Below are 15421 nucleotides of genomic sequence, written 5' to 3'. Positions count from 1 at the left end.
TAGTACTGTATTTGCTGGTTAGGCTTACTATTAAGGAAAGAAATTTCAATGCTAGCACAAGAATATTTACAGTCCCTGTAAGTAATGAAAGGATATGTAGGAGTAAACTGTATTAATGTTGCAAAAAAATCCGATTGAGAACTGCATTTTAAATTGCATTGTTTTAAACGTATATTTTAAAGCACTGGTCAGTGCTAAACCTGCTTTCCTAGCATTATAATAAAAACTGTAGAAACGATAGATGTACCGGTCTTGCATACAAGGTGGATGTGCTGTTTCCAATCTCACACCAGTACAAATTAGGAGTAACTCTATTAGAGTCATTGATTTTAAATCCATGTAAATATGGTGTAAATGAGCTCACATCAGACCCAGCATATCTATCTATCTATCGGTCTGTGTATAGTAATGATCTTGGGGATCAATGAATATGTCAGTGTTATAAATTTACATAAGATTTCATAATGGTTAATAAAGTAGGTATGCATGTATGCCTTTAGTTTGCTCTTTTATGAACAATAGTTAACAGGTACCTACAAATAACTTAAATCCAAATAAAGTACAGTTGGCTGATTACAACTGGAATATACTGATTTTGCTGTATTTCATTAGCAATATCAGTGAAATCATGCAACAGCCTAATTTGTGACTAAAACACCCAATGAAACAAGTTTTTACTGTGAGTAGAAATTAATGAGATTTGTGCAAAGTGTTAGCATGAGCAACTTGGATAGTGTTGTATTCAGAAAAACAAAAAGCAGAATTAAAGCAGTAGTTTTAATTTTGTACCAATGTAAAGATGGAAATATAATTATGTAGTATCATAACCTGAAATTATTGCAGTTAAAGTTGGGTACTACTAATCATGACATTATGTTCATTGTGCTGTTCTCCTGTTTAAGATATTGTATATCAACTTTCATTTTAAATACTCTAGAAAGGCACAAGATATGTTGTTAACCCATCTTAGGTTTATGAGTTATTTGATTTGATCTTCTACAAAACTCCATTTTCTGACAATGTCTGAATAGGATAGATAGTTCCTTTGAGATTCCTTTTGCATAGTTTTTCTTTCTTGTGAACTTTTAGCAGTCATAGTAATCATAAATTAATGCAGTTAATTGTGCTTTGGTTTGTAGTGGTCCTTGATCCTTTTCTTTTCCCTTCCCCAAATGAAATCATGGAAAAATAGATTGGTACATTATCTCACAATGTTTTCTGCCATTCCTGTGCAGCAGTGGAAAATGAAAATTCCATTGTAGTAGAACATTTGTAATAATTGCACCACTTTCTTTCTAAAAGTGGCTGAGCTATTTACTGCTGATGTAAAGCATGTGAACTTTGAACTTTTTGGGGGTGCGGGGGAGGCACAGAGGGAAATCTTGTTCTCACTGAACAGTTATATATGTAACTTGGTTTCTAAAGATTGTTCAAGGACAAAACTTTAGCAAATCAGACCTGTTGATTTTTGTTTTAATAAGCTGATAGTGTGGGGTCTGATGTCTTCTGCTCTGGATGACTTGTTTTTTGTCCAATTTGGGGGAAGAAAAGGGGTAATGGATCCTGGAGGGAGGATAATGACTAGGTGAGGATATAAAATGTTGTTCTTTCCTCAGTGATCAGTTGGTTTAAAAAACATTACTGATTTTATTTATTTATTCCAATTATTAACTACAATAAAAGAGGGCCCATCTGGTGCCCATGACAGTCTTTTAAAAGTACATTCATAAACAAATAGACCCATCAATTATCCAGATCACATCAGATCAAATTTGATCGAAGTGGTGACTTTTCAAAGTCTTCATAAAATATGTAGTCTTTGAAGTTGTAAATATAAAAATTAACAAAAACAGGCATTATGTTTAATTTGTTTAGTCTTTGCTCTATTTTTGTTCAATTAAAGATAATTTAATAGCATGATGGGGCTTTCTGCCATCTTCTATTTGCTCTCAGCATACAAAATGTTTCTGCTTATAATTATTTTCTGTACAACAGAATGTGCTCAGAATGTTAACGTTTGTAATTGTCTTCTGAGTTATTGTCAAATTGTTGATACATTTCACCACTTTTTGCTCATTATGATGTTTGCCACGTTCCAAACAGCACCTTTGTGATAGTAGCTGATTAATGCTGAAATGCCAAGAGAGGCCTATTCCTGATTTATCAGATAGTTGAGTGTTTAGAAGTATTTCTTCCATGACAGTGCTGCTTACATCATCACTGACTTTTTATGCCTTTGTTTTCTGGAGTATACAAATGCATGCACACAAGTGATCAGTTTTAAAAAAATCCAGACAAATTATGATATTTAATATTTACTTGATTCAGCTGAGATTTTCAGGGAGAAGCCTAAAGTCAGGCTCCGAAATCTGTAATTAGATATTTAAATAAGTGGCCTGCTTTCAAAAGTGCTAAGCACACTGCAGTTTCCATTGAGCTCAGTGGGACCTTATGGGCAGATTGCTTTTGAAAACCAAACTACTTAGGCCCAGTTCAACAAAGCAATTAAGTCTATGTTTAAGTCCCATTGAGGTCAATGGGACTTAATAACATGTTTTGCTAAATTGGGCCCTTATTTAGATGCCTAATTATAAACTTTATTTTTGAAAAATGTGGTCCTTCTTACCTGATTCCCAAAAAAGCTATTTTTTTTTCTTGGTCTCAAAATACCTGCAATACTAAATATCCTGCCTCCAGAATTGCTTTTGACAAAAGGCAGCGTTGCTCTGCCAAATTGTTTGCAGGATAGGGAAACATCTCAGTGAATCAGTCGCTCAGACAAGAGAATAACACAAACAAGGAATTAGAAAAACTTTTATTTTTGTCAAGGTTTCTTCTTAACGGTGTGTTGTATTTTAAAAGTAGGCTTTTATTAAAATGGATTCATCAACATAATTTTACTTGCATTATGTTGTCATGGGTGAATTTTAATATTAGGTGCAGTTTTAATTATGTGTCAATTAGAAGCATAAGGTTTTTTCTACTTTTTTGCAACATTCAGCACATTGTTGTTCTATTAGAATAACTTACATCTGTTCTTTTATGTTCTTTCCCTCTTTTCTATTGCACATAATTATGAGGTGCCTTCTTTTATGCTGACATCCACCATCACTGAAAATTTTGATAGGCTATGAATAAATTCAGTAGATGCCTGTTAATGGAAATATGACTTGCATTCATTCCTATTAATATCTTAACTTCACTTATAGTGCAAAAAACTGTATTGGGGTGAAGTAAAGTCTTTGAGTCAAATTCTGTTCGCAGTAATTTGGCATTGGCTACAAATTATTCTCACTGACTTCAACGGGAGTTGCACGAGAGCAGAATTTGGCCCTTTCTCTTTACAGTCAAAATTTTTTGTGTTGGTCTCTTAAAGGTTAGGATGAGTATTTTAAAAAAAAAAATCCCTCAGCCGATCTTCTCTTTATCAGGAGAATGGGGCCTAAGATTTGAGACCAAGATCTGAGACCAAGAAATCACTTTGAAAACATTCATTGTAACACACTAATCCTATTTACTCTTGGTAGCTTTGTTTCTTAGCTTTTTTTCTCCCTGTTCAATCAGTCTTTGAATTAAATGTTATAATTAAGGTCTTTAAGCAGAACTTCCTCCATTGAGGTTAAAAGCATGCATTTAAACCAGGATGCGGCAACCTCTGGCACGCGGCTCACCAGGATAAGCACGCTGGTGGGTCGGGCCAGTTTGTTTACTTGCTGTGTCGGCAGGTTTGGCCGATCGCGGCTCCCACTGGCCGCAGTTCGCTGCTCCAGGCCAATGGGGGCAGTGGGAAGCCGCTGCCAGCACATCTCTCAGCCCCCATTGGCCTGGCGTGGCGAGCCACGTGCCAGAGGTTGCTGACCCCGATTTAGACAAATAAACTAGCCAGAAACTGAACTTGTTCTCCATTTTTGCTTGTTATATGTGCCCTTCAGTGGTACGGTGGAAACGGAGCAGTTATTTAGATGTGCCCAGCATTCCTAACACTTGGTGAAGAAAAATGTTTCAAAATAACTTCTAGGTTGCTATGAAACCAAGATCATGGATCTCAAGTAAATGCTTTTGTCTGCAACGTCTCTTAAATGATCTTACACTACATGTTTAGGACACACAATGCTGAGAATCAGTCATGCTGATATTGATCTGGTAACCTGACTCTTTTGTGGAAAGGAAGCTCCTCTGACCTAATGAATAGAAATAAAGTGTTTTGCTCACCATCAAAGGACATGGGGGCACAGCAGTCCTCTAAATGGTCCTTGGTTGTAGACAGAAGCACTTTCTTTCCCTAACCCATCTAGAGGTTGGGGTTTTTTTTGCTTTGAATAAATCCATTCTATTCTCTTTTCTCACTCCAGATGGACCATGATCCCAGGAACCCTGCATATATTGCTACTCAGGGCCCTCTTCCTGCTACTGTTGCTGACTTCTGGCAGGTAAATTCTTCTCCGTTAACTTTCTTTTTAAAAGTTCATGTCTGAAGCTGGATTTGTGTCATGCATTGAAAACCTTCCTGCACTTTTAGAAATGTTAGAGGTATAAAACCATTTATCTTTTAGACAGCATTTGTCATTTAGGTGATCCTGAGCTTGTACATGTCTTTTAAAGATATCACATGTAACTAACCAAGTCGTGTAAATATATGAATTATGTTTAAAAAGTTCTTGTGTAGACACTACCTGTAGAATCATAGGCCAAAATATTCAAACATGAGTGCCTAATTTACACTCTTAACTCCACGTTTGGACAGCTACTTAAAACTGGTTTGATTTTCTGACAATCCGACCTCCCTTAGAACCTGCTCTAGAGTAAGGCCCTTATCCTGCAAAGACTTACATGCACTCTTAACTTTAGATACTGTGAGTGAGTAGAACCACTGAAATCTACTCCTTATCTACTGCATTTGAGCACAATGGTGGTTTCCTGGACAAAGATGATTTCTTGAGTTGGGACCACAGTGCATAAAGTTAAGAGTGTGTAAGTCTTTGCAGGGTCAGGGCCTAAGTTTGGAGTTATCCAGGTGCAAAAGTGGGCTTACTTTGCATGCACAACCCTGACTTGGGCAAACTCTTGGGTAGGTAAGTTGCCAATGCGCATCACGCATGTGTGTAAGTGAGAGAGAGAATTAAACATTTATTTGTTAGTATAAGTCTATGCTGGCAAGCTTACTAAACATCAAGCTGTTGGTAATTAAACAGCATTACAATTCTGGGGCTTATTATAAGGAGCAGAAAATGTTTTTATTCACTACTGTACTCTACTGTTTTGCATTACAAATTTAGAGAATTTTTTAGTTGAAGTTTGAGGGACCATGGATAAAATTTTCAAAAGCGCCATAGGAGCCTATATTCAATTGAATGTCATCAAACCTCTCTCACCCTTCGTCTGTCTATCCATATACAGACATACACATTGAGCTCATCTGTATTACAAAATATTGTATATTCAATTTATCTCTTACAAAGTATTTTCACGTTTTCCTTTCACATTTATATTTTTGTTGACAAATGAAGCACCAGGTCAAAATTTTTCTAAACTCTCTGATTTTGGGTACACTGAACAGTTGGTTGAGAGAGAAGGGCTGAATCTCAGGCAGAGTTTATTTAATAAAAAATAACCGGACAGTCTAGAGTTCCAGCAACTTTAGAGTTGTTGAGTTGGGGCATTCTGTCACCTGTCAGTGATGGGACTGCCCCTTAATTGCCAATTTTTTTGGATGGTCAGATTCTTAGCCTCAGTGATCTGAGCCAGTTCTGCTTATAGTCCTTAGTTAAAGGCCACCCAGGGAGATGTGACTTCTATGTTCTTCCCTGAGCCTGTGCGAAGGAGGTACTCTTTCCTGTGTCAGTATGTTTGGTGGATACCTAAGAACGCTCAGTGTGTCCCTTATTTTATTCCCTGGAGTCAGATAGCCATGTGTGGCAATTCTGTGGGGCGTGATACAGCCAGGGTAGCAGCATGAAGCAAAGGCTTCATTATGTAGTCACTTCCATGAGGGAAGCACCTCCTTGTTGTAATAAGAAGCTGTCTCTGTTGCTGCCTAGACTAGAAGGCTCCAAGGGGTAATTTTGGCGAAAGAGCTAACTTTTCATGTTTCTTTCAGGCAAATATATTAAGGGCCTGATTTAAAAAAAAAATTTGTGTGCATATTTCAAGTACTCGTATGTTGCTCATTAGATAGCTAACTGGCCATTTGCATGTCTAAATACCCAGTTTTGCTCATGCACTAATGGAAATAACATATGCAATGGTGCATACCTGTGCCCCTTCTTATATTTAAATAAGGCACTTAAAGAACGAACTTTTCATATATAAAATGTCAGTATTGCCACTAATAGAAAAGCTGGAGGTGATCACACCTGGATATGCTGGTGGCTAAATTTGCCTCCTCTCCCTAATACATTTTTTATTACTCCTTTGTGACCCAAGCTATTAGTCAATTTTCAGGGCCTTGCAGGTTGTTTTGATTATGAAGAGAAATTGATGCAGTTAGGCATCTTCTTTATGAAACCTGTTTATTTACAAAGAATATGCAGAGTCCTGGTGTCCTGAACACACTAGGAATCAAATATCAAGAGAGAGTTCTAAGCCTCTTTCAGCCAGCGTTTTACCCAAAAGCTTAGTTTTGCTCCTCAGAGTCATGCTACCAGAGCTTCTCTGACTGGGAATTCTTTGCTCCTCCGTGTCCTGAGTGTCTTAGAACCTCTCAAACCTGTGCGAAAACTCTGAATTCAAAGTTTCTTCATTGATTTCTGTGTAACTCAGCTGGGACTCCACATCTGGTGGAGTATTGATAAACTAGGACCTCTGCTATTGGCACAGTCTCTTGGTTCCCCCCTTGGTTACTGGGTAAGCTTCAGGCCATTTTGTGAAATAATGATCGTCAGACTCTGTCTGAGGCAGAAGTCCAAGCTCATCAGCAGCAATATGCTCCATTGGTGTCCCCCATGAGATACTGTTGCCTAGGGCTGGCCCTGCTTTAGCATCACATTGCCTGTACCAGTTTTCTATATCCTGCCTGCATGTCTTCCAGCAGAAATTTTGTCTTAGCATAGCTAAGGTTTTTGCAACCCCAAAATGTCTAGTATGTTTAAAATCATGACAAACTCAGAACTTTTTCACCCCCCAGGTATTTGGTACAACCAACACATCCCTGTACCTATCACCTGCTGGCTTTTCCCTTTTCCTATACAGTATTTTTATCATTAAACTCCAGGCTCTCCTTTCTGGCTGCATTCGCCTTTACTGGAGTATTCTGAGGTGATGCTACTTTCCATGGTGGCTGAATTTGCCATATAGTTTTCCTGTGTCTCACTGTGCTGATTACCATGCTTGTACCCAGGCCTCTCTGTTACAATATCACAGTAACACCACACTTTTTCCCGCCACCAGATCTAGATAACGCAGTTTTTGTTTTTTTTCTGAAGGTAGGTTCTTCAACACCAGGGCCGCCCAGAGGATTCAGGGAGCCTGGGGCAAAACGGGGGAGCAGACATAAAAAAAAAAGGTGCCACCCCCTGCGGCGTTTGTACTTACTGGGCAGTGCTCCAAGTCTGCGGCAGCGTGTCTTTCACTTTCTCTGAGCCTTGGGTGGCGGTGGGTCCTTCGCTCTCTCCGTGTCTTCGGCAGCACTGAAGGACCCGCCACCAAAGTGCCGCCAAAGACCCTGAGTGAGTGAAGGGCCTGCTGCCGAAGTGCCACCGAAGGCCTGGACCGCCACCAGATGTGTAGCCAGGGAAGGGATTCTCAGCCATGGCTTGCATGGCCCCTGTCGGGCCTGGGGCAAATTGCCACACTTGCCTGCCTCCCTCCCTCCGGGGCTGCCCTGTTCAACACATCAGAGTTGGACCACTTACGCTGGCTGCTAGAAATTCCCAGCCATTCATTTGAGCTATGAAGTTGAACTGAGCCAAATAAGCTTCCCAGGAAGTCTTTCCTCAACAGTAGTGGAGTTTTCCCTCATTTGAGCTGGGACAGCTTGATCTGCACCCTCTGGTCCACTATGGGTTACTGGTGGGGTTAAAAAAAAAATTGTAAATGTCTAGTCTTACCAAGTTCTCTGACTGGCCCAATTCCACAGCTAGGCAGCTGACCTCTCTCTGTGCTCTCTGACCCTTTTATTTCCTCCTCAAGATGATTTTTCAGCTTCTTAAGTCCTGGCTGCCGCTCATCTTTGTTAGCAAGTTCCAAGTCAACCAAGCTTCCCTGGTCTCCTCCATGGAAAATTTTCTGATTAATGACATTCAGGTTGCTGGTCACAACGTTGATCCATCTTGCCATTCCAGACTGAGGGCGTTATATCTTCATCTGTAAATCATTCCCCAAAATCTTCCTGGGAAACTTTCAGGTGCTGCTTTAAACCCGTTTGTGAAGCCAGCTTTTGTTTTAGGTCTTATTTTAATTCCTTTGGGGCATTTTTGATTTCTGTGAGCACCCTGATTATTCCATTTTGATTCAACGGGAATACCAGCTCACAATTTCCCTCCTTGGAAACCAGATCCCACTCTTTACAGCAGTTTTATTCCTTTTTAATCCAAGCAGGTAACCGATTTGGGTGGCCTTGCAGGTTGTTTTGGTTAGGAGGAGATACTGTTGATGGAATCTGGTATTTCTTTGATAAAATCTAGTTCATTTACACAGAATGTTCAATGGCCTGGTTCCCTGAACACAATAAGAATTGAACAAAGATTTTATTCCCAATCCAAGCCTCCTTTAGCTAGCACTTTACCAAAAGTTCTCTCTCAGCTTTCTTCCTAAATTTCACCCTACCAGGGCTTCTCTGACTGTGACTGGGGTTTCTTTGTATCCTGCTTCTTTGCTTTCCTAAAAGCAGCAAAGAATCCTGTGGCACCTTATAGACTAACAGACGTTTTGGAGCATGAGCTTTCGTGGGTGAATACCCACTTCCTCAGATGCATGTAATGGAAATATCCAGGGGCGGGTATATATATATGTGTGCTAGCAAGCAAGCTAGAGATAATGAGGTCAGTTCAATCAGGGAGGATGAGGCCCTGTTCTAGCAGTTGAGGTGTGAAAACCAAGAGAGGAGAAACTGGTTCTGTAATTGGCAAGCCATTCACAGTCTTTGTTCAGTCCTGAGCTGATGGTGTCAAATTTGCAGATGAACTGAAGCTCAGCAGTTTCTCTTTGAAGTCTGGTCCTGAAGTTTTTTTGCTGCAGGATGACCACCTTAAGGTCTGCTATAGTGTGGCCAGGGAGGTTGAAGTGCTCTCCTACAGGTTTTTGTATATTGCCATTCCTAATGTCTGATTTGTGTCCATTTATCCTTTTCCGTAGAGACTGTCCAGTTTGGCCGATGTACATAGCAGAGGGGCATTGCTGGCATATGATGGCGTATATTACATTGGTGGATGTGCAGGTGAATGAACCAGTGATGGTGTGGCTGATCTGGTTAGGTCCTGTGATGGTGTCGCTGGTGTAGATATGTGGGCAGAGTTGGCATCGAGGTTTGTTGCATGGATTGGTTCCTGAGCTAGAGTTATTATGGTGCGGTGTGCAGTTACTGGTGAGAATATGTTTCAGGTTGGCAGGTTGTCTGTGGGCAAGGATTGGCCTGCCACCCAAGGCCTGTGAAAGTGTGGGATCATTGTCCAGGATGGGTTGTAGATCCTTGATGATGCGTTGGAGGGGTTTTAGCTGGGGGCTGTATGTGATGGCCAGTGGAGTCCTGTTGGTTTCTCTCTTGGGTTTGTCTTGCAGTAGGAGGCTTCTGGGTACACGTCTGGCTCTGTTGATATGTTTCCTTATTTCCTCATGTGGGTATTGTAGTTTTGAGAATGCTTGGTGGAGATTTTGTAGGTGTTTGGTCTCTGTCTGAGGGGTTAGAGCAGATGCGGTTGTACCTCAGTGCTTGGCTGTAGACAATGGATCGTGTGATGTGCCCGGGATGGAAGCTGGAGACATGAAGGTAGGCTAGGGCTAGCCCTGCTTTAGCATCACATTGCCTGTACCAGTTTTCTATATCCTGCCTGCATGTCTTCCAACAGAAATTTTGTCTTAGCATAGCTAAGGTTTTTGCAACCCCAAAATGTCTAGTATGTTTAAAATCATGACAAACTCAGAACTTTTTCACCCCCCAGGTATTTGGTACAACCAACACATCCCTGTACCTATCACCTGCTGGCTTTCCCCTTTTCCTATACAGTATTTTTATCATTAAACTCCAGGCTCTCCTTTCTGGCTGCATTCGCCTGATACTTGCTTTCCTACACATTGCTCCACCAATCAATTCCCTAGACCTCAAGTTTTCTATATTTAGTCTCTACGGAAACCCCTTGGGGCCGGTGGTTTAGCTTCTACTCTAGCCTTGCCATTTGCCTGGGTCTTTTGAAAGTGGCTCCTATTGTTTCATCTATCTGGTCCTGTAAAGGAGGTTAATTATTTCTTACATTTATCCTGAATGAATGTCAGTGACTACACCCATCGGCTTCACTGAGGTTTCACTCCCTGTCCCACCACTATAACAACAGTAAAATTCAACTCATCCTGAAACATGACTTGAAAATAGGAGAGAGAACATTTCCAGTATGACACAAGTTATCCCATCAGGAGTTTCACATTGTGAATAATTTTGGAGGCATAACATTTTTTTATTGTGCGTATATACTGCATATGTAATTCCATGAAATAGTGAAATACAGGTCTGTCACATCTTACGCGCATTTAACATGTGTGAATTCAGCTTTACGCAGTTGGCAAAAAAGAGAAAAATAATAATTTAAATACTGTTCCTGTAGTGCAGCGATTCTGCCTGCCATTACACTCAATGTAATTTTGACTATATGCGGTTTTCGCTTTGTGCTGACCGCAGAACGTAACCCCAGCATAAGATGAGACAGACCTGTATTTTACTTGCCTCAATTTCACTTTAACTTGTGAACATTGACCTATTTTAAGAAGATCTTTGATCATATTATTCCGGTATGATACTGTTGTTAGTCAGATGTATAGAATCAGTTATCCTTCTGCTGAGAAAATAATCTTACTTGTGCCTGTTTTGTAAATTGTAAACCTGCTAGGATCCCTGATCTCACAGTTGGTATGTATTACATTTGCTTTACCAGGTCTTACCCCTTTCTTACGGGGGGGAGGGATAGCTCAGTGGTTTGAGCATTGGCCTGCTAAACCCAGGGTTGCGAGTTCAGTCCCTGAGGGGGCCACTTAAGGTTCTGGAGCAGAAATCAGTACTTGGTCCTGCTAGTGAAGGCAGGGGGCTGGACTGGAAGGACCTTGGAAGGTCTGAGTTCTAGGAGATAAGTGATCTCAAAGTATTTTTTTATTTTTAATATTTTTTTATAATTGAAGATATTAAAAAGCCTCATCTTGATGATCCCCTGCACCCTCTTATTAGAGCTTTAAGGACCTCACATTTTGCCTTGCTTTAACCTTTCCATTCATTTGGCCTGTGTCTCTATCATCTTTTTGGATTAGGAGAGGAGAATCTCTGTGGAGCATAACACCACCTCTCCTCACTTTGTCATTTGAGGTGCCAAGGACCAAATATGCAGTCTCAGTTGTCCTGGGAAACAAGACCACAAATTATATGTATATGTATTTAACATGTAGACTGTGGAATGCATCTATCCTTCCATCCCTCTCTACCTCCCTTATGCCCCCCCCCCAGCTATAGTATCCAAGCACCTCACAATTTTTAGTGTAGAATTAGGGAAATACTTTTAACCCTATTTTACAGATGGGCAACTAAGGTACAGAAAATCAAGTGACTTGCCTGTATCAGAGCAGGAAACTGAACCTGGGTCTCCTGAGTCCTAAGCTACCACCTAACCACTGTGCCATGCTTCCTTTGAAGCCTAGAGGCCAGCCAGATCAGGTCCTTATTGTATTAGGTGCTGTACAAACAAAGAGAACAAGAAATTCTGCCCCAAGTAATTTACAATCTAAAAGACCAGACATAACAGGTGGATGAAACAAACAAGCAGGTTGGGGTAGGGGGCAGGAACATGGCAGAACTGAACAGTACTAATGGGGGGAGTGTCATAGCAATGGCTACATTGTTCTTTTTTGGGTGTATTTTCCTGTGTCAGGATTCAGCTGCATCTTATCAGAATCAAATAAATAAAAAATTGGTCTCTCCCAAAACTGCACAAATAACACAAGAATCCAACTCTTGATTTATAGAACCACAGATTGTGGGGCCTCCATCTATAGGAAATTGTACCTCGGTTTGGCGACCCTGGCTTTTGATTGTCTGACTCTGGTTCTGAAATTAATAAAAATTAGAAAGAAACAAATATATTGCCATCTGACAGCTGCCTGTGTAAAAACTAGTTAGTGGTCTCCAAGTGCAGTTCCTAGTCGACATGGGGCTACATCACCAAAGCTACCATAGCAAGTGACACACACATAGGCAGTCTCAGGCCACGTACTAAATGAGTGTCCCAGGCATATTGGCAGGATTGTGTGGGGACGCATGCTGTCCTCACCTCAGCTGGGGAGAAATATGATTTCCATCCCTAATGCTCTCAGTGTGGCATGTCTTGTGAGCTCTAAAATTGATTTTAAAACAAACCGGTATGTAAGCATCTTGACTCACTGCTGCAGCACCTCCTGCTGCTGACTTCTGGGAATTAGCTCATTCCAGCTCCAGAGCACCCTCTGCAGGACGGTGATCCACTTTACCTGTGTCCCTGTGTCCCTCTCAGGACCCCAGTGCATGGTTTACCTGGGGTGCCATACCCTGACAGTAACCTCTCTCAGCCTCAGTGTCTCCCCCTCCCAGAGGAACCCCCACCCACTATCCGCACTTTGCCTCCGGCCAGTCCCCGTCTAGCCCCCTGCTCACTGTGGGGCAGACTGCAGTGTAAGCCACTCATCATAGGCAAAGGGGGTTCGGACCTGCTGCCTCTGCCTACCCATCGGCTGCCCCCTGCAGCCCAGTACCTAATGGGCCTTACCAGGTCTGCAGCCTGGGGCTTTCCTAGGCCAGAGCTCCCCAGGCCTTTCCCCAATCCTGCTCCACTCTAGGTTCCCTTCTTGGCATCTACAGGCAGAAGGAGACTGCCTGGGCCTCGGGCTCACAGCCTTTTATAGGGGTCAGCTGGGCCTGATTGGAGCATGACTCCAGCTGAGCCTACTTTGCCCCAATCAGCCTAGGCTTCTTGCCCCAACCACAGTCTTCTCCTGGGCTGTTTCAAGCCCTGCAGGGCAGGAGTGGGTAATCACTCCGCTACAGGTATCTCTACAGATTTTTCTCTTGTGGACTGTGGAGAAACATGCAGAACACATTGCTTTCAAGTCATCTTGATTCATGAGTTTATTTTCCTTGCATGGAACTGAACTTATCTTCAAAAAGGGGAGCAGCCAAAAAGAGACACAGTGATCTGATGTGTAAAAATGCAAATCTAATTTGATAAATGAAAGAAGGTAAGGGAGAGGTGGGTACATAACTGTATCCCCTCAAGGTTTAACAACATGTCAAGCTGTGAAATAAATACATCATTAGTAATTGCACAGCCATTCAATAAAGCAGTGCATGGTTACCATGCTTGTCCTTGAATTATGGCTTAAATTGGATAGGGGAGTAGTAGTTGTACCCTCCCAATCTCTGCCCGCTGACTAAGTGCCACGCTCTCCATACGAAAATGAAATGTCACTCATACCATATTGTGCAGATCTTCATAATATGATTTTTCCCTCATTTGTGTGTGTGTCAATTGGAAATGTCAACAATCTTGACATTTAAATTGTCATAATTAGGCATGATTTTAACACCACATTGAAATGACTAGGAACAGTTCTTTCCTCTCTTAGGATGTGTCTACATTTAAACTGCAACAGTGGCATAGCTACAGCGCTGCATCTGCACTGTTGTAGCAGTGTAGACAATCCCTCACATTGGTATAGGTAATCCACCAGCTGAAGGAAGTGGTAGTTAAATTGACAGAAGAATTCTGTTGTTCTGGTGCTATCTACAATGGAGGTTAGGTTGGCTTACTTGTGTCTCTCAGGGTGGATTTTTCACACCCCTGAGAGATGTAGCTATGTTGATGTAAGTTTACCAGTCCTTTGAGTTATTGTTTCAAGCTACTTGCAAAGATTCTTTATAACTCAACACATATTTTGAAGGCTGTCTTTGCAACCATACAGACTTTTTGCAACAGCTTTCTGTCTTCCAAGTTCTGATTTGTTGAGCCATATGATTCAGCCATGACTTGGCCCAGTTTGACCCTTGTCTTATGTGAAACATTAAAGATCATCAGACATTTTCCATCAAAACATTTTAAACAAAAAGTTGGTTTTTTGACTTAATTTACATTTTCATGGAAAATATCCATTTGTATGGATATTTTTTGTTTTAATTGAAAAACTGCAAATCCAATCTCAAAATGTCTTGATTTAAATGTTTAGTTTTTCAATGAAAACACCCACAAGAAGTTTAAATGTAAACATTTTCATGTAATCAAAACTTTTTGTAGTGGGGGGGAATCATTTTGTGATTAACACTATCAGGTATACTAGTCCACATTTGAAATGTAGAAGTTAAAAATAAACCATTGTTAAGTGAATTAAACTTCACAAAATCTAACAAGTAAAATGTCTGATTCTGCAATGGTTTGGATTTTACATTTTTAATTTTTAAAGAATTTTCTTCTTGGTGCTAAATTTCTTTGTCTTTAAAATTGTCAGGTTTTATTAAAATCCTGAAAAATACATTTACCATTTGTTTTCTGTGCTGCTACTTTATTCTCATTCTTCAAATACCCCAACTGTAGCTGCTGCAATGTTGTCATAGTATAATTCCCAAATCTGGACCTTAGCATCCAAAATATGGGTACTAGCATGAATTTCCCTAAGCTTAATTACCAGCTTAGATCTGATAGGCTGCCACCAATCAGGATTATGAGTACCTGATAAATTCTGGTCTCCCCAAACCTTCCCTGGGGACCACAAGACCCAAATTCCTTGAGTCTCACAACAAAGGGATATAAACCATTCCCTCCCCCCCTTTACCTCCTCCCAGATCTTTCCTGCCTGTGTATACTAGGAGATCTACCCGGAGAGGAATGTTACCTTCCCTCTCCCTTCTTCCCCAGAGAGAGATACAGAGATAAATGCAGAGAGCAGGTTTTTCTTCCCTGCTCCCTTTCCTTTCTCCCACCAATTCCCTGGTGAGTGCAGACTCCCTTCCCTGGAGTCTTAAAATAGATAACCAAAAAATCAATTAGATTCAAAAAAAAAAAAAAAAACCAAAACTTTAATAAAGAAGGAAAAAACATAAAAACTGTCTCTGTAATCAAGATTGTAAATATACAGGGTTTTTTAGCTTACAGACAATAGAAAGAAGCTTTCTCCAGCAGAAACACAATTTAAGCTACTTCCAGCAAGTACACATCTGCAAATAAAGAAAAACAAGTTAAGACTATGACCGCCTTTGTACGTACTTACT

At 40.7% G+C, this 15421-nt stretch overlaps 1 protein-coding gene across 2 annotated transcripts in view; it reads left to right on the top strand.

Moving 5' to 3' along the window:
- Window positions 1-15421, top strand: part of PTPRN2 (protein tyrosine phosphatase receptor type N2) — a 1065122-nt gene that overhangs the window by 1001836 nt on the left and 47865 nt on the right. For both annotated transcript variants that reach the window (XM_030550108.1, XM_030550107.1), the window contains one exon: window positions 4353-4430. In XM_030550108.1, coding sequence (XP_030405968.1) covers window positions 4353-4430 — 78 coding nt within the window. The remainder of the gene's footprint in view (window positions 1-4352; window positions 4431-15421) is intronic.

Source organism: Gopherus evgoodei, chromosome 2, assembly GCF_007399415.2.
Source record: "Gopherus evgoodei ecotype Sinaloan lineage chromosome 2, rGopEvg1_v1.p, whole genome shotgun sequence".
Lineage (NCBI taxonomy): Eukaryota > Metazoa > Chordata > Testudines > Testudinidae > Gopherus > Gopherus evgoodei.
Note: the sequence above shows the minus strand (reverse complement) of the source record. Positions and strands in the feature narration are given on the sequence as shown.